This window comes from Apodemus sylvaticus, chromosome 1 (genome assembly GCF_947179515.1).
Source record: "Apodemus sylvaticus chromosome 1, mApoSyl1.1, whole genome shotgun sequence".
In the NCBI taxonomy this organism is placed as follows: Eukaryota; Metazoa; Chordata; class Mammalia; order Rodentia; family Muridae; genus Apodemus; species Apodemus sylvaticus.
Window position 1 is genome coordinate 177,964,079 of NC_067472.1, and position 23,713 is coordinate 177,987,791.

Below are 23,713 nucleotides of genomic sequence, written 5' to 3' on the forward strand. Positions count from 1 at the left end.
AATTAAAAAAGCAAAAACAAAAAACCAAAACCTTGCAGATGAATCATCTTATGAAATCATGTCAGGAAAAAAAAAAAAGCAACCTTGGAAATAAAGGACAATTTTAAAAAGAAGGAAAAACTGCTTCTGCCGACTTGCTCACCCAGGGAGCAGACGATGGTGTTTATCTTGCTGTCAGAATGTTGTTGCCTCCGCACGTGGTTCGCCTCAAGCAGCTTTGTAAAGTGTGGCAAGATCCGTGCGCTACTGCGGAGCACGCTGCTCTTTCTGTTCCACGCCCCGAGCCTTTCATAAGTACACCACAAGCTTGTGTGCGTGTGCCTGGTGGTCAGGAGGAGGAAGGAACCCCCGGAGGTCAGAAAAGGGCACCAGGTTCCCTGGAGCCGGAGTTACAGTTGAAGTCACTAGGTTAGGAGCTGAGGATGGAGCCTGTGCCCTTTGTAACTGCAATAAGTGCTCCTAATTCCTGAACCGTCTCTCCAGTCCCCAAGATGTTTGATAATTTAAATGCATCCCCGTATTAGTTAGGGTTTCCATTGCTGTGATGGAAAACCGTAATCCAAAAGCGACTTGGAGAGGAAAGGGTGTATTCAACTCCCACTTCCATATTGCTGTTCAGGAAGTCAGGGCAGGAACTCACACAGGGCGGGCGCTGATGCGGAGGCCGTGGAGGGGTGCTGCTTACTGGCTTGTTCCTCAGGGCTTGCTCAGCCTGCTTTCTTACAGCACTCAGGACTCCAGTTTGCAGAGCCCACAGTCAGTCACTGATGAGGGAAATCCTCTACAGCCTTGCCTGCAGCCCATCCTAGGGAGGCAACTCTCAATTGAAGTTCCCCTGCTTCTCAGCTGAGTCTAGCTTCTACCAAGTTGACATAAATACTAGCCAGCACTTTTCCAAAGCAGCTCTAAGCTCCATTTACATATATCCCTCTTACGCTGTATCGTTTCTGGAATACTTTTTATTTTTAATTGCGTGTCTGTGTGTGTCATGTCGGTGTGTAGTTTGTACAAATGAGCACAGGTCAGAGGAGGGCCTCAGCTCCCCTACATCTGGAGTTATAGGTGGTTGTGAGCTGCCCGAAGTGAGTGCCGGGAGCCAAACCCCGGTCACAGCAGGAACAGCCAGGGGTGTTAACGATGGAGCTGTCTCGAAGTCCTAAATTTTGTGTTTCATGTGCTTCTCCTTTCTAAAAGGCTGTGCCTCTGGAAGGTTCTGGAAGATCCTGTCCTCTGCAGTTGGCGCGACTGTGGCCCTTTGCATTGGACTTCTCACATCTGTTTACCTGGCCACCCTGCATGAGAACGACTTGTGGTTTTCCAATATTAAGGTATGCGGCCCCTTGGACCATTATGCGATCAACTCGTCTGTTTCCCCGGTAGCTGGCCATGTAGATGAACGGCAGAGACCACACAGTTGGACCATGAAAACCAACCCAGTCTCTTATCCCAGCATGGTAGTGCGTATCTGTAATCCCGGGACTCGGGGGTGGATCAGACCTTCAAAGGCCTGCCTGGGTCACATGAGACCTTGTCCCCTCAAAGACAAAAGAATCCAGGACTTTGAAAGAGTTTCACTCACGGGTAAAGACTTCAGTGCTCATCATTTTAAAAAGCATGGAAATTTGTCTAATCAAATGAGTTTCTCACTGGCAGTGATGGTGTCTGCATTCCCCCAGCACTAGAGAGACAGAGGCAGAAGGGTTTTGAATTTGAAGTTAGCCTGGGCTACATAGTAAGACCCTGTGTAATAAAATAAAAAAAACAAAGTGAAGACTTGAGTTCAGCTCTCTAGCACCCTTGTAAAAAGCCAGGCACAGTGGTGTGTTCTTACACTCCTAGGTTGCAGTAAGAGACTCCGCCTCTTAAAAATCAAGATGGACAGCTTTTGAGGGGTGACGCTCAAGGTGGCCTGTGGCCCCCCACTCATTTTCACATGCAGATACGTGTGCCTGTGTGTCCCCTATACACAAGCAGAAAGAAGAAGGAGAAAGGAAGAAAGAAAATTTGGCCTTTTTAGTCAATTTAATTGTACTGTAGTTGTTTTGGACTGTCAGTATTTATGGGAATGTGGGTTCCAAAACTGGTATAGTGGCTGTGAGTCCTGCTCTCCAGTGAAATGCAGCAGGGATGTGATAGAGTGGGCGTGAGGGCTATTTTGTTACTTTTCCCTTTGGTTACATATACCTGTGTACAAACTGGGCTGAGGTAGACCGTTTATCTTTTCCTGTCTGTTGGTTGCAATAGACAAAAAGAACAGCAGAGACTATTGGAGCCCGCGTCCCCATCCAGAGCTTCAGACCTTGCTTTAGATTGTGTGTAGATGGCGTTGAGTGGAAAAGTCATTATTTGTTTAGAGTGGGGGACAGGGCTGACTCTTCGAAACATCATTTCGTTTTCTTTCTGTCTTTCTTGGAACTTCTAGACCTGACTGGCATAGTTTCAGGGCAGCTCTGTGACTTCGCAGACGGAAATGTGCCCATTGCCAGGGTTTTTTGAGGCAAACCTGCCTTCCCTTTTCCCTTAAGGTTCATCTTATTATTTATACACAGTGTGCACTTAGCTGTGACCTGGGAGAGGAGCATCAGATTCCCTGGAGCTGAGCTGCCAGCTCTGGGAACTGAACCCTGGTCCTCTGGCCGAGCAGCCAGTGCACCTACCTACTGAGCCATCACTCCAGCCCCAGAATAGTGCTTCTTTGGGCACATTAATATCTTTATTTTGAATAAAGACTAAAATACCTCTGTGGGACTGTGTAGCCAAAGTTAAAGGCTCGTAGCAGTGTGGTAGGAAGACGTGTTGAAAGAAAGCATGGAGTTAATTACAATTAATTGAATCGAGCTCTTTAAAGTTTGTGAATGGCCTTGCTCACATCTGTAAAAAGCCATGTACTCCATCAAGACACTCGATGTCATCGAGTCACCCTAGACTTTTCCCTGGGTCAGAGTAGTAGTCATGCTGCTTTTAAACCAATCTGGGTTGAGCACCTGTTTTGTGGGTCACACTGAACTGCATTTTATGGAGAACACGGAAGGAGTAACCAGGACTTGAGCTTGTCCAGCATGCTAAGTGGGGTAAATATGTGCTAGACACCTGCATCGTCGAGCATGCCTCATGGTAGCGGTGTACACAAGTAAGATGGGACCCTACCTCTGTGTGATACTTGAGGAGAATACTGGCAAGGCTCCAGATAGTGGCACTCATCCTGAACACGTGCCCAGGCCAGGAGGCAGGAGACTTGGGTGTGGCGGCAACAGGGCAGCATGTCTGGAGAACAGATGGGGACAGTGTAGCTTGAGAGTGGAAACAGCTGGCAGTGGAGCGCCCGTGCTCCTGAGAGAAAACCCACTGGAGCGGTGTCTCAGGCCGTGGCGTGGAGAATGGATTGAGGAGGGCAGAGGAAAGCTAGAGCCCACCGCTGGGTTAATCCCGTTCAGCGGATTCTGTGAGACCTGAATATCCAATTAGGGTACTCAGTAAGCGATTATCTTCCTCCTGCCTGGAAATCCATCCGGCACCACCATCGGAGGAGACGGAACTTAACTTTGAAGAGGGGGACAGAAGCAGGAGGAAAAGTCACAGCAGAGGAGGAGTAACTAGGGGAAAGCTGAGCCCTCAGGGGGGAGACTTGGAAACGGGATCTGCGTGGTGAAAAGGAGGAGCAGAGTCAGTCCAGGAAAGCAGCTCCAAAGTGGGAGTGAGGTTGGCGAGTCCAGAGCCCGGCAGGTGGTGCGAGGAGCCAGAATCCTGTGAGCATGAGGACTCCGGAAGGGAGTATAAAAAACCTGAGCATGGCCAGAGTATGGCTCATGTCACCCGCCCTGATTGACACATGCTGCTGTGGGAGAGGTTACAGGAACTTCTGTGTCACAGACCAAAAGAATCATAAAGCAATGCATTTATCTGAATACTTTGGTGGGGATGCACCAGTGTGGGTGTGCTGGTCAGTTTGGTTTTTTTTTTTTTTTTTTGACAACTTGAAGCAAACTCAAGTTCTTCTGGGAAGAAGAAACCTCACTTGAGAAAACGCCTCCGTCAGACTGGACTGTAATTGATTAATGATTGGCGTGCGAGGTTTCGCTCCACTGGAGGCAGAGCAAGCCTTAGGCTGCCCCCCTCCTGGGCCTCAGCCTTGATTCCTTCTCTGAGTTTCTGCCCTGACTTCCCTTTATGAGGGACTGGGTGTATAAAAATTAAACCGTTGCCTGCCCATGTCGCTTCTAGTCTTGGTGCTCCATCTGTCCCAGCAGGAGAGGACAGACTAGGACATGGAGTACAGGACAGGGTGGGAGTGGGGGGCAGAGCTCTGCTGCGGGGTTACCTGTTGTCGGGTGACATTCATTTGGAATCTGGGAGAACTAGTTCTTAGCTCATTGAGTGTTTGCCAAAGGTTACACCTACTAGACGGATGTCCTAGGTCAATAGAGAGGCTGGGGACCAATGGCTGCTGAGACCAAAGATGGCGTGAGATGGTGTGACTGTGGTCTGCAGCCTCCACACAGACGGGCCGCCTTTGGGGAGCTTGAGTTTGCACTCCCTTTGTGTAGGGGCTCAGAGCTTGGTAGGAGCTAGAAAGAAGGAGTGGCATCAGAGTTTTCTAGGAAGTTGACCTGGAAGGACTTTTTTTTTTCTTAAATGGAAGGTGACATCTTTTATGGAAAGCAGGGCAGAAAGATCAGTGACAGTCTGGTATGTCTGGTATGTTCTGTGAGCAGCTTGGAGGCTGGCTGGCTGGATCCATCCGCCATTCTCTGTAACAACGCCTGTTTGCAGTCCTCCAGGGCACAGCCCCTTCTCGCCAGCTACCACCAGGTAGGCCAAACCTCCCAGGTGAGAACTAGTCCTCGCCCAAACGTCCATGGCTGTAGACCCTAGTTACAGCCAGGCACAGTAGCACACACCTTTATTCCCAGCACTTGGGAGGCAGAGGCAGGCTGGTCTCTGAATTCCAAGCCAGCCACAGTGACATGGAGAGACCTGGTCTATAAAGCAAACAAGCCGAAAGGCCAAACTCCAGTCTCAAGTTGAGGGATTCCCAGGTGGTTCTCACTTCTAAGCAGCTGGCTATCAGTTCTGAGGTGCCCTAGTTATTCGGGATGGCAGTTGGCTAGAATGAATGCTAGAACTCAGGGACACGCTGTACTTGAAGGTGGAATAATGATACAGGCTAGAACCAGCTGAAGGGAGAGATGTAGGGCGGCCCGGAGCATCGCAAACCCAAGCATCCTTTGCCCTACTGGCAATGTGTGGTTTGATGCCAGCAGGGGCAGCTCATCCAAGCTAAACGAGTGTCTCCCTTAGGGTGACTATTGCTGTGATGAAACACCCTGATCAAAAGCAACGCGGGGCAGAAAGGGTCACCCTCAGCTTACGCTTCCATGTCACAGCCCATCCTTGAAGGAAGTCAGGGCAGGAACCTGGAGGTAGGAACTCAGTCTGTCAGTGTCCATGGAGGGTCGAGTGCAGACTACGGGCGTACTCCTCGTGGCTTGCTAACGTTCCTTGCTTTCCCTTGCCCAGGGGTGGCACTGCTCAGTGAGGTGAGCCCTCCCACACTGATCAAGAAAATGTACCACAGGCCTTCCATATGGGCCTGTCTGATAGGTTGAGGTTCTCATAGCTGGTGTCAAGTTGACATAAAAACTGGCTGACATGAGACTCAGTCACTGGCCACGGGTGAACATCTGCAGCCTAGAGAGGTCAGAGTGAATGATACTGTGTAGCTCAAAGCACTAACCTTCTAGTTACTGGCAAGGCTTACAGACATCCTGAGTCATCTCTGCAGAAATGAGAGGCCCTTTCTGAGTCACCAGCCTCAAGCTGCCGATCGGGGTCATTTAGGAACAGAGGACAGAGAACAGCCGGGTTCTTGATTTCTGAGGCCTAGAAGTTACTTTCAAGGACAAGGTTTCACGCTGTACCCCAGGCTGGCTCTGAACTCATGATTCTCCTGCCGCCAACTACCCCCCCACCCCCCACCAGCTGACTTTTGCTACCGAAGCCTCTTTCAAAGTAGTTGTGCTAAAGATAGGGAGTTGAGGAAGCTGGATTTGTGGCTCTGAAGGCAGGCACTCCATCTGTGTTGGAAAACGGACATTTTCCTATTACCAGCTTGTAGATGTGTGGGTGAGATTGTTTCAGAAGTGTGTAGAGTGGAAAGGAGGAGAAGCCGGGGCCGTCTTTCTGTGCCTCCGATTCCATCTGGGGAGCCAGAAGCTGCCATATTCTCTAACAGGTTTCTTCCACCCACCACCCCCTGTCCCATGGAGGCTGCAACTGAGCTCAGAGGCTCCTGACTGCTCTCACAGTATCTCTTGGTTTGGAGACAGGGTCTTACTGTGCAACTCTGGCAGGCTCGGAACTCACTCTGTAGACCAGGCTGGCCTCAAACTCAAAAATCTGCCTGCTTTTGCCTCCTGAGTGCTGAGATTAAAGGTGTGGACCATGACTCCTGGCACGAAGCTTGTTACTTCAAATGCTTCAAATCAGATACTCAGATTTTTGAGTACTCGGAATTGTTAATTATTCAAAGACTACAAATAATTCTTTGTAAAATAGATGGCTTGTACATTGTGTTTCTGTTTTGCAAATGATTTGCCGATTTGAGTTTTATGACAGTATCTCACTTTGTAGTCCAGGTTAACCCCCAAGTATTGCTCCGCAAGCTTCAGCTTTGAATGCTGGGATTACAGGGGTGTACCACCATGCCTTTCCTCAGTATGATTGTTTGTTTGTTTGTTTGTTTGTTTGTGTCCTTTGAAACCCAGTCTCAATGCCCATCCCTGGATAGCTTGATGCTACAGTCCAGGTGAGAAAGTTACATGCACACAAGGCCAAGTTGGAATCCTTTATTAGCTGGCAGCCAAGAGTGGGGTCTCTTGCCCCAAAGCTCAGGGACAAAGAGTTTCTAAAGGCAAACACCACAGTGGCATTGCTGTCAGGTGTAGGTCAGGGGAACCTGGTAACATTTATTCTGGCAGAACATACCAGTTGTGTTGCTTTACACATCAGGCTGTGGTCAGGGTCATGGAAAATCCCAAATGTGTTAGCCAAGAGGTCATGATCCTTTGAGGGTGCCTAGGGCTCAGCCGTGCCTGAGCAGTGGCAGATCGGAGTCAGGGTAAGATCAGGACAGAATGCTGTCACCTCATTGGAACTCTGAGCCTAACCCAGGCTCACCTTGAATGTGTGACAGCGTGCTTCAGAGCAGTCTCGGGCCTTGACAAAGGCCCTGTCTTTGCAGTGTTAGAATTTGAAAAGCGGGAACCTTGAAACACCAACGTGAAGACTGTACCTTTCCTGGCCTTGCTTATGGGTCAGAGTCTTTACTTGCTCCTGTTCCGTCACTGTAGTTTTTCTTTCTCTTGCCGTGAACCTTCAGATGCTATAGACTCAAAAACACAGTCCTATATTGAGTGTCTGCAGCGTGCTGGTACTTTTTTTTCATCTTCTTACTTTGTAAACACCTTGGCTTTAAATTGTAGCATGCTTTTTCTACTGTCCTTTATCATAATCAAAACAAACCAAAAGGGCACAGTGCACATTCTTACGCGCTGCACTGCCCTTAAAGCCCAGTGCATTACTGGAGCTAAGTAAATAAGCTTGTGTTTGAAGCAGGGTGAACCCGTGGGGTTTGCTGTGGGGTTTCGGGAAGGGAAGAAGGCGGGTGTGTGTGTGTGTGTGTGTGGTGTGTGTGTGTGTGTGTAGCTGCTGGGAGGATCTGTTTGGAGCTGGGTCGAAAGAAGCAGCTTAGCTAGGCTGAGGAGGGGACATCGTTAGTCCTGGCAAGTAGGGGACAGGCAGTGCAATTTAATAACATCAGCTGTCAGCAGAGGAAGGCAATGCTGCCATTATGCTTTTATCTATTGAGCATTTATTATGTTCTGTTTGTTGTTGTTATACATGCTGTACTGTGATGGTGAAACAGACTTTCATTTGGAACAGTGCTTAAGACCCACTACTGCCCGTCGTTTCTAATCATGTCATTCCCCCTTCCCGTCCCTTAAAACCCTCCAAAAGACCTGCTTGAATCCATGGCCTCTTTTGTTATTTAATTGTTATTAGAAATACGGAAAGGCACAGCAATTGGTTATCTAATACCAAATGATTTGCCCTGAAAACAAACATAAAGACATATATACAAACATTCATGCATTATATTGATAGAATAGATTGTACTTATGTTTAGGAACACACACACACACAAACTTTTTGTGTTTTTGACAGGGTCTCACTAGGTAGTCCTGGCCAGCCTAGAAGTGTAGTTCAGACTGGCTTTGAACTCACAGAGATCCTCTTGTCTCTGCCTCCTGAGTGCTGGGATCAAAGGCATGCACCACCACACCCAGCTTCAGCGCATGTTACTTTTATCAAGTGTTTTTAGAGCTGGCTGGACCAACTACTCAGAATGCTGTGGCAGAGCATTACTGAGTAAGTTTAAAGCCAGCATGGGCAGCTTGTCAAGGCCCTATCTCAATGTAAACAAAATAAAAATAGGCCAGAGATGTAGTTCAATGGTAGAGTATTTGCCTAGGCCCTGGGTTCAGTCTCCAGTCTCTCTCTCTCTCTCTCTCTCTCTCTCTCTCTCTCTCTCTCTCTCTCACACACACACACACACACACACACACACACACACACACACGACGGTAAGGGGGAAAACAGTTGAGTTCTGAAGGAGAAAGTGTGGTTTAGGGGAGAGCATTTGGCTAGTCCACATGCCTGGGTTTTATTTCCCTTCTATTTTTCATCCTTTGTGCATATGTATTTACCTAGTAAATATCATATGCATAATTTGCCATATCTGACATCATATCACATGTTTCTCACACAGACAGTTACACGCCTTTACCAAGCTTGGGTTTATTAGGTTAAAAAAGAAAGTATCCCTATAGAACTGAGCCGATGCGACGTGTGTGTACTATTTACTTCACTCTCTAAACGTGCCCCAATTTTAGAGTGTTGGATTGTTTCTAATTGTGTCATTAAATTCCCAAAATTACTTACTTAACTTCTCACTTGAAAGTGGCAGTAAAAACATGTCACTTGCTCCTCATCTTGAAATTGTGTCAGAACAATTAAGGAAACGGAGAGAGCGGGATTCTCTTTCCTGCCCCCCACTCCAGATCTTCCTTATAAGGCTTTTGAGTAGAAAGTACCCTCTACCACGCTGTGCCCAGACTCTGTGTCTCAGGAATCTAAGAAGACCGTTACCTGGGTTCCAGGAAAATCCTGTGGAGCTGGGCAGTGTAAAAGCAAGGGCTCAGGTGGAGTTCCAGCGAGGGGACAGGCTTAATGTGTGGGCATGTCCTGAGAGACAGAGCCACCCATGACCTAATGTGGAGTGTGGGAATGGGCACAAAGAGCCACAAAGCAGGAGGAAGCTAAGCAGTGTGAAAGGCGTTCTAAGGGGTTGACTGTATTTGTAGGCTGGGGGATGGGGAATATAGTAGCACAGTTTGAAGAACCCTATCATTGCCAATCACTGTTCAATAAACTAAGGAGAAAACTAAAGATAACATTCTTAAGGTCTCACTAGATACCCTGGCTGGCCTGAGACTCCATATGTAGAGCACTGACCTGGAACTTCTCTCTGCCTATGCCTCTGCTTCCTGAGTGCTGGGATTAAAGGCATGCACCACAAGGCAGGCTAAGAAGTCTCTCTTAAAAACATCCTCTATCTTAAAGCAGCTTTTGCTGACTGTGTTGTCTTCAACCTCTCCCTCCAAAGCCTTTTTGGAAGGAACTGTTTAAGAAAGAAGTAGTCAGTCATATTCAGAATGACTAATTACCCAGAAGGAGCTAGCAGAAGGTTGTGAAATGAGAAAAGGGAAGAAGAAACCAGAAAACCTTATAGCAGACACTTGAAAATTGAAGAAATACCTCAGGAACAGCCAGGCACAGTGATGCAGGCCTTTAGCCCCAGCACTCAGGAGGTGAAGGCTGGAGGAGGGTAGAGTTTAAGGTTAGCCTCAACTACATGTTGACACACTGACCCCCAAATAAAGTGTTTGCTAGTTTGAAAGATAGATTCAAAACAGAGCCTTTAAAAAAAAAAATGTATGTTTATGAGTAAAGAGTGTTTGCCTGCCCCTATGTGTGTGCACCACTGCAATGCATGCAGTGTCCTCAGAGGCCAGAAGAGGGCACCAGATCCCCTAGAACTGAAGCTATGAGTGGTTGTGAGCCATCACATCGGTACAGATCCTCTGCGAGAGCGGCAGTCACTCTTACTGAACATCTGTACCCTACATCTGTACTTTTTATAAAGAGATAAAGGCCATGAAGAGAAAGAACACATGAGAATCCCACAGAATCTAGAAAAGAAGCGAAAATAGGACCAAACCAGAGTCAGCACTCTGTGGATGGGGACGGTGGAAAGCTCAAGAGGAGGGGTTTGACCAGCTTGTAAATAGATACAGTTGAGTGAAATTAATCAAATGTTGGTGGGGAGCCAGGGAAGACAAAGAGTAGCAAACCTGTAACACTCGGGAGCCAGCCCAAGAGGAGAGAAAGGGTGAATCAGAAATGTGTTTCCAGGGAACTGAAGGACAAAGGGGAACTTGGGTATACAAACTGAAAGGACATAGCTAGTCCCAGGGAAAGTTAACCAGCAAAATTATTAGCAGGATGTAACACCCAAAAAATATGATGTGGTGAAACAGACCCGAAATTAAGAGGCAATTAAGAGGAAGAGACAGGAGGATGAGAAGTTCAAGGTCATCCTGGGCTACATAATGGGTTTGAGGCCAACCCAGGATACGTGAAACTCTGTATGCACACATGCGTATATGTGTGTATCTGTACACATACATTAATTCTGAGCCACTGAGATGGCCGGGTGTGTAGCAGCACTTTGGACATAGTCTGACAATCTGAGTGTGGTTCCTGGAATCCATGTAAAGTGGGGAGGAGAGAGCTAACTTGACAGAGTTGTCCACTGAACTCCATACCCATTCGATGGCACATGTGCACCACCATTGCATGCACAGAAGAATGCAAAGCATAGAGCAGTATGAAAGTGTAAGACTTAGCACCGGGCTATAGCTACGTGATAGCGTGATTTTATAGCACACACAGGGCCCCGATTTGAGAGTAAGAAGAGGGAGGAGATTGATTGCAGAACTCAATGAAGATCACAATGACCTAGGAAGACACTCATAGGTTAAACTCACCTCAAAATTTTTCATAATCAGATGTGAAATTTGGAGGTCCTGGCTGGAATTGACTTTGGTAGTACATATACCTGTAATGCCTGCACTCAAGAGGCAGAGGCAGGAGGATCATGAATTTGAAGCTAATCTAGGTCTACAATAGAGGCTTGCATATTAGCCTATCACAAAAAAATTAATTACTTTTAAATGATGCTTATAGAATAAGCAATTTATATGTTACCTTACTCATTTCATCATATATAAAGCTGTTGTCTTGGTCACTGATCTATTGCTGTGAAGAGAAATCACAACCAGGGCAACTCTTATAAGAGAAAGCATTTACCTGGGGGGGGGGGGGCGGCTTGTAGTTTCAGAGGTTTAGTCCATTTTCATGACAAGAAACATGGCCCTGGAACAGCAGCTGAGCCCTACATCCTGATCCAAAGGCAGAGAGAGAGAGAGAGAGAGAGAGAGAGAGAGAGAGAGAGAGAGAGAGAGAGAGAGAGAGAGAGAGAGAATAGGCCAGGCATGGACAATGAACAAAGGAACCTTAAAGCCCACTCCTAGTCACACACTTCCTCCAACAAAGCCACATGTGGTTGACCACATCTCCTCATCCTTCTAATCCTTTCAAATAATGCCACTCCCTGGTGATGAGCATTCAAACTATGAAGGCCATTCTTCTTATTGTTGTTGTTTTGTTTTGTTTTTTGAGACAGGGTTTCTCTTGTAGCCCCAGCTGTCCTGGAACTCACTCTGTAGACCAGGCTGGCCTCGAACTCAGAAATCCACCTGCCTCTGCCTCCCGAGTGCTGGGATCAAAGGCGTGCACCACCACCGCCCGGCATGAAGGCCATTCTTATTCAAACCACCAAAGGCATTATACAAACTCATCATAGCCTGGGAAATGACTTTCAAGCTCCTAAAGAAATTGAAAGGAAATATTTAGTCCAGACTTTGGATAGATTTTTTAAAACAGTGGTAAATGTTGGGGTGTGGTGTTACATGCCTTTAATCCTAGTAATCAGGTGGTAGAGGCCAGCCGGGTCTACATAGTGAATTCCAAACCATCCAAGGCTGTATAGCTAGACTGCATCTCAAAAACAAAACAAAAAACATCAAATGAACAAAAATCTATCTAGAAGAGAATTTTTAAAATGTCAGAAATGTCGTCAGTTGAACTCACATTATTTACTATAGGACCAAGGATACTTAATACCACAGCATAAAGTCTATGGGTATAAGTAACACAGGCTTACATGTGTAATATTTGGTTCTATAATATAACAACTAAGTAACAATGTAATAACATAAAACATGAAGGGAAAGGAGGAAAAGACCTAACTAATGGAGACATCCTGGATTCTCTTTTATAGCTAGAATCATAATATAGCTATAAATGTGTATCCATTTCAGAACTATTAAGTTGGTCTAGTATAGGTCTCAGTTGATAGAGTTGCTTCCGCAGCATGCAAGAAGCCCTGTGTTTATCCCCAGTATACAATAAACTGTGTTGTGGTGCCCACCTGTGATTTCAGCACTGGGATCAGAGTTTAAAGGCATCTTCAGCTACATGGAGATTTTGAGCTTCTCTGTCTCAAAAACAGCAACCTGATAGATCAATAAATAGATCTATGGTGTGGTAGTACAAGCCTGTAATTCTAGCTCCTAAGAAGTACAGATAGAAGAATTGAGAGATCTGGATTCACAACCAGCCTAGGCTCCATAGCGAAGCTGTCTCAAAATGCAAAGCCCCATAGGTGTGTTTATGGAAGAAAGCTACCCAAAGCACAGCAGAGGTACACACACATGGCCCTCTGACCACACTACTCATTGTAGAATGTCAGGAGATCGTACACAGAAAGGTAAATAAGTTGTCCTGTGTCATTGTAGTTAAGATAAGTCACCTTGAAAAGTTCCCCCGGGGGGGGGGGGGAGAGAGAGAGGAGAGTGAGAGGAGAGTGAGAGTGAGAACACAGACATAATCAAATATGCATTCCTCCCAGAAGCAGGGCACAAAATGAACATAACTTGGTTTTTTTGTTTTTGTTTTTGTTTTTTTTAAGCAAGGTCTCACTACTCCTGGATAGCCTGGAAACTTACAATGTAGACCAGGCTGTCTTCAAACTCACTGTTGTGCACTTCCACATCCAACTTCTAAACTTTTATTTCTAAGTTATGCATGTAGATGAGTGTATGTGTATGTGCATGCACACATGAGTGCTATGCCCCAAGAGGCCAGGAGAGGGCATTGGATCCCCTGGAACTGTAGTGCCAGGCAATTGTGAGCCTGCTGATGTGGGTGCTGACACAACCTGGGTCGACTGCAACAGCAGAAAGTGCTCTAGACTGCTGAGCCATCTCTCTGGCTCCCCAGAGTGTGTGCTTGTTTTGTTTGCAGAGAAAATAGACTTCACTCACCCAGCAAAATAAACATTCTGGTTCCTGCCTCAGGATAATGTGACAGTTTTCTCTTTGATATATTCATTTCTTTGAATAAAAGTTTGAGCTGACTAAATCTGAAACTCTGTCCTACCTGCAGTTTACCAGTTTCCATCCCCTCCTCACCGCTCCATCACTCTCTTTACCTGCAACCTGGAGACTTGAACCCAGGGCCTTGTCTCCTTGCAGACGTGCCTGAAAGTATTCCTTTGAGAATTCATGGAGCAGAGGAAGTGGGTGTTGAATGTTTAAAAATTAAAAATAAAATCTAGAAGTCAAAGGTGTATTTCAAAGCAGTAAGCATAGTTTTGTGGCTTTACGTAGTACAGGATAGAAGAGGAGCGAGTATCCAGAAATGAATGGTGAGTATTCCTTCATGGACTTGGAAAGTAAACAGTCAGACAAAAGACAGATACAGCTAAAAAGTAGATTGGTAACTAAAAAAATAGGAAAACACTTGGTGAAAACGGCAAACATTAGTGCGACCTTAACCACCAGCACACTAAGACGGAAGAAATGGGAAATACAGAAACTAAAACCAGAAGCTGATTGTGACATCACAAGTGGCATGTCTACGCAAATCCGAAGTCTAAGAAAAAAATGGATTTTATTCTAGGAAAATAGGATTGCCATCTATGGCCCCAGAAAACAAATTCTGTAGTTTTAATAGGGAATATTTCATCATTCTTTACCCTAAAAATATCAGGCACCAGGGATTTCTCTCTCTCTCTCTCTCTCTCTCTCTCTCTCTCTCTCTCTCTCTCTCTCTCTCTTTCTCTCTCTCTCTCTCTCTCCCTCCCTCCCTCCCTGAAATGTTTTTCCTGCACTAGGGGTGGAAGTAAGGGCTTTGCATATAAAGTAAATGATCTATTTCTCATACTCAGACCCCTCTCTGGGGGAATTCTAGGCAGGGGCTCTACTACTGAGCTACACCCCCAGCCCCTCAACCAGGGATTCTAGGCAGGGGCTCTACCACTGAGCCACACCCCTAGCCCCTCAACCAGGGATTCTAGGCAGGGGCTCTACCACTGAGCCACGCCTCCAGCCCCTCACTGGGGGATTCTAGGCAGGGGCTCTGGTCTTGACATATAGCTTTAACTGCCCAGATTCTTTAAAAAATAAAAAACAAAACAAAACAAAAAAACAACTCTAGGATATATTTTATAAAGCTTTCAAAGTGCCAGCATTGGAACTGCAGTTGGTTTTCTTGTGCTACTCAGCATACAGTGGCTGAGAATACTAAACTAGCCAACACCGAACCATTGCTCCTAGGGAAACATGTTTATGCACATGTGTATATAGATCATGCATAAAGTACAACTTAGAATCTTGAAACCCCATCCTCATCGATGGTACATTTTTTTATGAAAGAGAAGTTGGGATTCAAAAAGATTGAGTGATGTCACTGATTCTCCATGCCCCAGCTGGAGTGGAAACGCTGTCCAGCTGACATCAGAGCTGGTGTCCTTGCTACACTGACACTCCTGTCCTCACCCTCTGTTTGTACGCGTGCTAAAAAGGATGGCTGGCTCCAACTAGGACCCACGAACATGGGTGAATTGGTCACAGACCTGTGTCTGCACAAATGACTGCACGCACATTGGACACGCTGAGATCACAGGCATGTAGCACCACACCCAGCTCATGCCTCAGACCCTCAGAGCTCTTCTGCAGTCATTGTCCTGGCAGTAGACTTGAGGACAAGCCTGAACACCGCACCTGGCTGGTTCACGTGCACACACCCGAGGCCCTGGCGTCCCCCCACCTCTGCTGAGATCCAGCACCCGGCAGTAGGCACTTTTACCTATGCTCCCTTCTGGGGCATGCATATGACATGCCCTTTTTTCTTTTGAGCTCCAGTCTCATTTTAATGACCTGCAGTCCCTGTTCCTCTCTTCTGGTTCTTTCTGGAACCCTTTCCAATCAGGCTTGAGTGCACAGCTGCCCTACAATGGCACTTAGTGAAATGCCCAGTGATCTTGAAGATGCTAAGTCACCCAGCCTTGCTTGGGTTTGGTCTGCGGCCATCATGACCTGGCTTCTGGGAAACATTCGTCAGGCGTTGCTCCTGCTGCTGCATCTGAGCCCTTGGGTCCCCCTAAGACCACTCCTCAGTTTCCACCTCTTCTTGAGTAAGAAAGACCCCAGGTCTCTTCTGTCTACCCTCATTTCTAAGGTCTACAGACTAGTGGTTCCCAGTGAAGACTCCACTCAGGGATTCCCCTGAAATGCAGACCTGTGTTATCCTACTTCTTCTGGTGTCCAGTGGGTGTTTCAGATGCAGAGGCCAAAACCCTGGCCTGCCCTGGCCTGGCCTGGCCTGCCTTTGTGTTTCCCGTATCTGCAACTCAAAGTGTCATGTCTGACCAGCATAGCCCAGAAGGCTTTGAAGGCTCTTGTTCATTCAGACCCTCCATGGACTCTTTCAGCAAATCCCACTTCTAAGCACAATGTCCAAAAGGGTGACTGTCCCAAGACTTCGCCTTTTCTCTGCCTATGTCACTACAGCAGACCCTTGACGAAAGTCCGGCTTGTTCCCTTCTTTTTAAGATGGGTGTAAACAGTGGCTTTCATTATGAGATGTGAAGCCTGCCTGTCCTTACACTCGTCTGCCCACCTCCTGTGACCCCTCTTGTCCCCATCTTATCCCTGCTCATCTCTTTTCTGTTTTTGTGACTATGTCCCTGCTGAAAAACTAGACACTGCACACGAGGAGAACACTGCACATGAGAAAAACACTGAAATACTTGGTTGTTTTATTTTGTTTTCTTTTTTTCATTTGTCTCTGTCCCGTCTTGCTCCCTTCTGGTCTCCTTTCTCTACCCTACATAGCCAACGCTTCTGCTTCTGTCTCGCACATGTGTTTTATGTCTAGATCGTCATGTGAGGGAATGCGTGTACTGTTGATCTTTCTGAGCCTGGCTTATTTCACAGAGTAGTCCAGTTGGACCATTTCGTTTGTTGTTCAAAAACAAAAACAAAACAAACTATAAAGCTAAGGGGCTGGAGCGATACCTCAGTGGTTGAACAGTTCTCTTCCAGAGGACCTGAGTTGATTTCCTGTGCCCATATCAGGCAGCTCACCACCAGCTGTAACTCCAGCTCCTTGGAATCTGACGCCCTCTTCTGGCCACACGGGGCACCTACACTTTTGTGGCATACACTTACAAAGACACATAAACAAACATCTCCACATATAGAATGTATATTATTATATACGTTTGTGTGTGTGGTGTGTGGTGTGTGCAGCCAAGCATGGTGGTGCATGTCTGTAATCCTAACTCGAGGCAGAAGCACAAAGGTCAGCTCAGTGCTAGCCAGCCTGGGCTACCTAGTGAGACCTTTTCTCAAAATGTAAATCCCCCATGCTTTCCAAGCTTAATGGGCATAAAAACCAACTCCTAACTCCCCTTTGCACTCTCCACCCTTCCAAGCTCTTAGGCTACAGGCCAAGAGCCTGTATCACCTAGGAGACAAGATGTGCCCTCCGATACCTGCCTCCTACCCCTTTTTTTGTATTGTTTTGTTTGGATTTGGTTTTTTTTTCCAAGACAGGGTTTCTCTGTATAGCCCTGGCTGTCCTGGAACTCACTCTGTAGACCAGGCTGGCCTCGAACTCAGAAATCCACCTGCCTCTGCCTCCCAGAGTGCTGGGATTACAGGCGTGCGCCACCACCGCCAGGCTCTGCCTCCTTCCCTTAATACCTGCTCCCCTGTCCCTCATCTCCACTCAGGCTGCCACGCCCTCTGGTGCTCCTGTAAGGCTCAGTATCGTTGCCCTTCCCTCTGGAATCCATTTGGCCCACAGTCACCTCTAGATCTCTACCCAGATACCACTACACCAGCATCAGCATCCAGTCTCTTGACAGGGTCAAAGTATAGAGATGTCTGGCCAGGAACTCACAGACAGCCATCTGCCTCAGCCTCCACATCCACACCCAGCTACTTTGGGAAAAAAATATTTTTTAGACTGATTTATGTTATGCGTGTGAAGTGTTTTCTGCACGTGTGTATATGCACCAAGTGATGACAGTGGGAATCAAGAGCACAGGGTTAGATCCCCTGGAACTGGACTTAGGTTGTGAGCTGTCACGTGCCTCTTCCATTGCCCTCTCTGTACTGGTCTGGTTCTTTTGTCACACCGCTTGTTTCCACCAGCTCGAAGCCTGTCTGGCTCTCCCAGCTTCTTCCTGGTCTGTTTTTCTTGGGCTTCTGTCTCCCCAGCATCCGCATAGGTTTCATGCTGCAGGATTTTCGTACTCCTTCAAAGCAAGGTGTCTCTGGAATAAATCGGGTTAATCCGCAGATGCTGCTGGTGGCTCCTGGGCAGGCCCCGTGGAGCCGGTAGAGCCTGCAAGACTTAACCTTCTCACCAGCCTGCTTGTCAGCTGTCACGTGTCACAGCTTTAGTCAACTCTAGGGCAGGAATCCTTCCATCCTAACAGATGGATGGGAATTTAACCAGACAATAAACCATGTACGTGCCGTAAATACGTTTGCCGAGGGCACGGTTCCCAGTGCGGGGCTCCGCACAGCTGTCTTCCCGTGAACTCCCCGGTTCTTGGTGAGATGATTTGTTAACTCTGAAACAGCGTTTCAGAGAGTTAATGGGTCGTTGGCTTTTCCATTGCCAGCAGCCTAATTATTGGGAGATGGGAGGGAGCAATTTTTATCAACAAAAGTTATTGATGTGAGATTTTTAGAAATGACTTTTAGAAATGAACTTGCTGGGTTCCTAAGTGGAGTGTGATTATTCTCAAAGTGCCTGACAGCCTTTCGGGCATTGGCAGCATCCCGCTTGTGTGCCCTCGGGGGTACAGGATGGGAACTGTGAACAGCCCTCTCATTCTCCTCGTTCAGTACTTCCATTGCTATCCAAGCTGCTACTGAAAGGTTTTTAGGGATGCAGATCTTTGAAAAAACAGTTTACTGGGCTAGAGAGATGGCCAGAGGTTAAAAGCATTTCCTGCTCTTAAAGAGGACCTGGGTTCAGTTCCCAGCACCTATACCGTGAACTTACAACTGCCTGGAGCTCCAACTGCAGACGCTGCCACCCTCTGCCGGCTCTGCAGGATTGTGAGTGTGAGTGTGAATAAGTGCCTATGCATACATCCTCGCAAATGAACAAGAATGTTGTTCATCTGACTTTCTGCTTCTTTTTGTTATTATCTTCAGACACATTTGTATTCTTCCACCAAATACTGCTCCCCGTTCAGTACCTTTGCAAATTACAGTGCGGAGTACTGGTCCACTCTGCATTCTGCAGAGGGCAACTCTCACTGATGCACGTTTTCATTGGTGAGATCCACCAGACAAAGTATAAATTGCTGTGAACTGGGAAAGCGTTTGAGCAAGGCAGATGTTCTCTTAGCATGGAGCAGATGTAAAACCTGCGAGAGTCTGTCTAATAAAGGATAGCATTTGGTTCTAGACAGCTGGTGCCAAGATTACCAATTAATCATGTTTGAATGCGTTCTTTACTAATTAGATCCCTCTTTGGTTTTTACTGTTCTGGGTATAGTAAAGAGGGGGAAGGGCACGGAAGCCTTCCACTCATTAGACTTCGAATAACCCCTCTTCTTTTATAACCTTTTTTTTTCCTTCGAGCCCTATAGGAATGAAGCCCAAAGATGTGAATGACTGAGCTGGGTGTGTCCCCCACTATGACTGTAGGTTTAGAGTTAGGATGCTCTGTTGAAGGCAGTAGCTAGCACTGTGAACACTCAAAGGCAGCTGAAGAAAAGAGGAGTGTGATTACACTTAATGTGGGCTTATTTTTGGTTTTTTTGTTTTGTTTTTGGCATGGACAAAAGCTAGTATTTGCTCAGTTAATATCAATAGGCAGTCTCCATGGGAATTTGAGCACAGAATACACAGGATACCAGTTTGGTCTTATATTGTCAAAGCAATAAATCATGTGTTTGCAAAGATTAAAGATGGCCAGGTTGGTGTGAGCACTAGGAAAGGTTGCCTCTTTATGCCATGAAAGATAAATCAGTACCACTGTGAAAGCCAAGAAGGGGCATTTCCCCATAGTCCTTTGCATGAAGCGGGTCTGCTAAGGTTAAGACTGGTGGCTTTCCATTGTTTGGACTTTCTGTTTTGTTTTGCCTTAGTGCTGTCGTTTGCAGGTCAGGCTGGACTTCTGGGCGGCATCTACAGCCCTGTTGTTCTTCATTTGGTTTCGAGATAGGGTTTCTCTGTGTAGCCCTGGCTGTCCTGGAACTCCCTCTGTAGACCAGGCTGGCCTCAAACTCAGAGATCTGCCTGCCTCTGCCTCCTGAGTGCTGGGACTGAATGCATGTGCCACCATGCCCAGCACCTCCAGCCCTTTTAAAACATTTACTTTGAGATGAAGTCTCACTCTGTAGCCCAGGCTGGACTTTGTGATTCTCCTGTCTCCACCTCAATAGAGGAAGTGCAGACTTGAGCCACAGACCCCTCCTCCTCGTCCTCTCTCTCTCCCTTGCCCCTCCTTCCTCCTACCCTTCTCCCTGTTCCTCTCCCCTTCCCCCTCCTCCTTCACTCCCTTCTTCATGCCTCTTCCTCCTGCTCTTTGATGCCTGCCAATGCTTATTTTCTATGAAAGAAAGTTTAGTGTATAAAGTTTGTCTTCACATGGCCCTAGAAGGAAACAGGACCAGCTAATAGGTTCCGGGAGTCAATAGGTTCCTGGATATTTTGGCATTCTTATAAAGTTTCTTTTAAATTGTGCTTGTGTGTGCATGTGTTTGTGTATGCACATGTGTATCTTTGTGCGTGCATGTGTGAGGATTTCTTGCAGGAGGTTTTTCTCTGCTTCAGCCGTGTGGGCTTAGGATGGAACTCAGGTTGTCAGGCTAGATCACCTGCTCAACGCTTGTGCTGTGATACTCCAGTTGTTAGGAATATTTTATTAGTGATTTTTCCACAAGCACATGAGTGGGTTCTTCATGGTTTTGTTTTACAGGTGTTTTTCATGTAGTGTGTGTGTGTGTGTGTGTGTGTGTGTGTGCATGTGCACATTCATGTGTGCATGTGTGGAACAGATATTTGCAGAGGCAGATATACAGAGGTCAGAGGATGGCTGTGGGGGTCAGTTCTCTTTTTCTCCCAGTGGGTCACGGGGTGGGACTCCGCTTGTCAGGCTGACAGCAAGCACCTTTATCTTCTGAGCCCACTCACCCAAAGTCAGAGTGCTGTGAAAGGATAGAAAAAGTATTTAAAAGGTGGGAGAAATACATTAATTTTTAGGTCTGAAGATAAATAGCCCAAGAAGTTCTTTTTTAAAAATGTTGTTTCACAGCCTGGTCTACAGAGTGAGTTCCAGGACAGCCAGGGATACAGAGAGAAATCCTGTCTCAAAAAACCCCCCAAAAAAGAAAAAAAAATGTTGTTTCAAATTGTATGTGTATGATTGTATGCCTGCATGTTTGTACGTGTAGTGTACATACAGTGCCCCAGAAGCCGGAAAGCGGCATCAGATTCCCTGGGGCTGGAGCGACAGATGTCTGTGAGTTGCCGTGTGTGTGTGTGTGTGTGTGTGTGTGTGTGTGTGTGTGTGTGTGCTGGGATCCGAACCCATGTCCACTATAAGATCAGCCATCTCTCTAGCCCCTAAATGGTTCTTTTAGTAAAATGTTTGTTACTCTTTGAAAAAAAAAACAAAACATGCAGATAGGAATGAGCGAAGCCACGCTAAGAGGAGGATTCGTCAGCGTGGCGGCAAGTGTGAGTGTCTGACCTGTCCGGGTGCCTGAGGCCTGTGGAGTTGGGTCTGTGAGTGAGCGTGTATATTACACCACTTCTTACCCAGTGTGATGTCAGCTCCGGAGCCTTACTCCTGCTTTTAGAACACTGGAGTCAAAGGGGTCTGTAAAGGCAGAGAGTATCGTTTTTTAGATCATTTATACTTTTGAAAATAAAAGTGTGTCTGGCATCTCTTTATTGCTGAGTCATCTCTCCAACCCCAGAGCTCAGAGAACTATTATGCCTTGGGTCTAATGATTTGCGAGTTTCTTTGTAGTTATAAGTTGTGTGAAACCATGAACTTCAAAATACCCCTTAGATGAAATAAGTTCTGTCAGGTTTTTAAAAACATTTTTATGGAAACACAAGAGTAGAGAGAGTCATGACCCAGCCCATCCCCCAGCGTCGGCCATCTTTGGGTTGTTTTGAGGCAGGGTCTCAGCACATAGTCTCCAGCTCAGCCTTGAGCTCATGATCCTCCTGTCTCAACCTCAGGCTTGTGGGATTGCAGTGCCTCGCTGTGTCAAGATTTCTGGTATGTTCCGAGTATCCTTTCTCTCCTAAACTCTGTAGTTCCGCATCTTGTTTCTATAGTAACAGTGGGCGGTTCACCAAAAACTAGGCCAAGTAAACCCAGTAGTTCTCACTTTGTTTCAGGAAGTAGAGCGAGAAATCTCATTCAGGACGGAATGTGGACTGTACTATTCTTACTACAAGCAGATGCTGCAGGCTCCGACCCTCCTGCAAGGTAATGCTGACAGCTACTGACTGATGCGGGCATGCTGACGCCTCGGCCTTGTTTCCCTCAAGCCTACCCTCCCCCTCTTTTTACCTGATGCATTCATTGTTAGTGTGTGTGTGTGTGTGTGTGTGTGTGTGTGTGCATATGTTTGTATATGTGTTTGTTTGTTTTCTTTTAAAACAGTCTTTTTACATGGTCCTGGCTGTCCTGGAACTCATGATGTAGACCAGGCTGACCTTGGATTCAGAGATCCTCCTGCCTCTGCCTCCTGAGTGCTGGGATAAAGGCATCATCACACCTGGCTCATAATTTTAAATGTATGAATGTCTCACCTTCATATGTGTGTGTGTGCCACATGTGTTCCCCGTGTCTGTGGAGGTCAGAAGAAAGTATTGGGTCTCTAAGACTGAGTTATAGATGGTTGTGAGCTGCCATGTCCAGTGCCAGGAATCAAACTGGCGTCCTCTGGAAGAGCAGTCAGTACTTACCGAGCCATCTCTTGAGCTCCTGTGGTGTCATCGGATTGTAATCCCATTCAAGGTGTGCGTCTTCTCAATTTTCAAAGAGGATCAGGGGCGAAGGAGGCAGGTAGTGTCCCATGAAACCCGAGCAGTGAAATTCCCACCGCTTCCAGTACCTTCCACAGTCACCATGGGACAGCTGAGATGCAGTGAGCCGGCATCTCTTGTGTGTGCTGCTCTTCTCTTCTCTTCTCAAGAGTTTATGTGAACAGTTTTAATTTAGCCTTTGATTCTGCCTTCAGCATACTGGCTAATTCTGATTTTTTTTTTTCAGCATCAAAGCCACAATATCTGGTTTGGCAAGAATCAGGGTCCCTGGAAATTTAAGGAAACCTCTCAGTATGCTGAGGGCAGGGGTGGCACCATGGAGCTGGGTCTCTGGCTCCTCGTTGCTGGCAGAAGCCCAGGTCAGGGTCTGAAGAGCAGTGGTTCCTCAGAATGTACCTGTGACGGAAGTGTGTTCGGAGGAGAGCCTGTTCTGTCCCGTGAGGTAGCTCTTCCTCTCTCTGGAGCCATCTGTGGGCCTGACACGGAGTAGATTTGTTTCTTTAAATCCCAGCCTGTGAGCCTCTGCCACATGGCAAAAACAACTCAGATGTGATTGACGGTTGACCCAGGCCAAGCAGTCCTGTGAGAGTAGTTTTAAAGAAGAAATTGTATTTTAAGAAATTTTTTGACAGGGATAGAGAGATGGCTCAGCAGTTAAGAGCACTGACTGCTCTTCTGGAGGTTCTGAGTTCAAATCCCAGCAACCACATGTTGTCTCACAACCGTCTGTAATGAGATCCAATGCCCTCTTCTGGTGTGTCTGAAGGCAGCTACAATGTACTTAGATATAAAAATAAATAAATCTTTAAGAAATTCTCTGACAAATCCTATGTGTGTATATAATGCTTTTGGTAACTTTCACTGTCCCCATTACCCACTGTCATTCCCCTGCATCCGTTAAGCCTTGCTTCCTTCCCAGCAAGTTTCCACCTACTTTTATGTCGTTTGGTTTTGTTTCATTTTCTTTATGACCCATTGAGTTCAGACACAGTTGCCAGCATAATCGTTTTGGGTGTTTACTGGAGCCTGGACAACTTAGCAGTGGTTATACCATTGAAGAGAGTCAATCCCCTGCCCCAGCAAAC

At 46.6% G+C, this 23,713-nt stretch overlaps 1 protein-coding gene across 2 annotated transcripts in view; it reads left to right on the forward strand.

Annotated features, from left to right (window-relative positions):
- Dpy19l3 (dpy-19 like C-mannosyltransferase 3) overlaps window positions 1-23,713 on the forward strand; it is a 69,283-nt gene that overhangs the window by 3,081 nt on the left and 42,489 nt on the right. For both annotated transcript variants that reach the window (XM_052165377.1, XM_052165386.1), the window contains exons 3-4: window positions 1,195-1,328; window positions 21,975-22,065. In XM_052165377.1, the coding sequence (XP_052021337.1) occupies window positions 1,195-1,328; window positions 21,975-22,065 (225 nt within the window). The remainder of the gene's footprint in view (window positions 1-1,194; window positions 1,329-21,974; window positions 22,066-23,713) is intronic.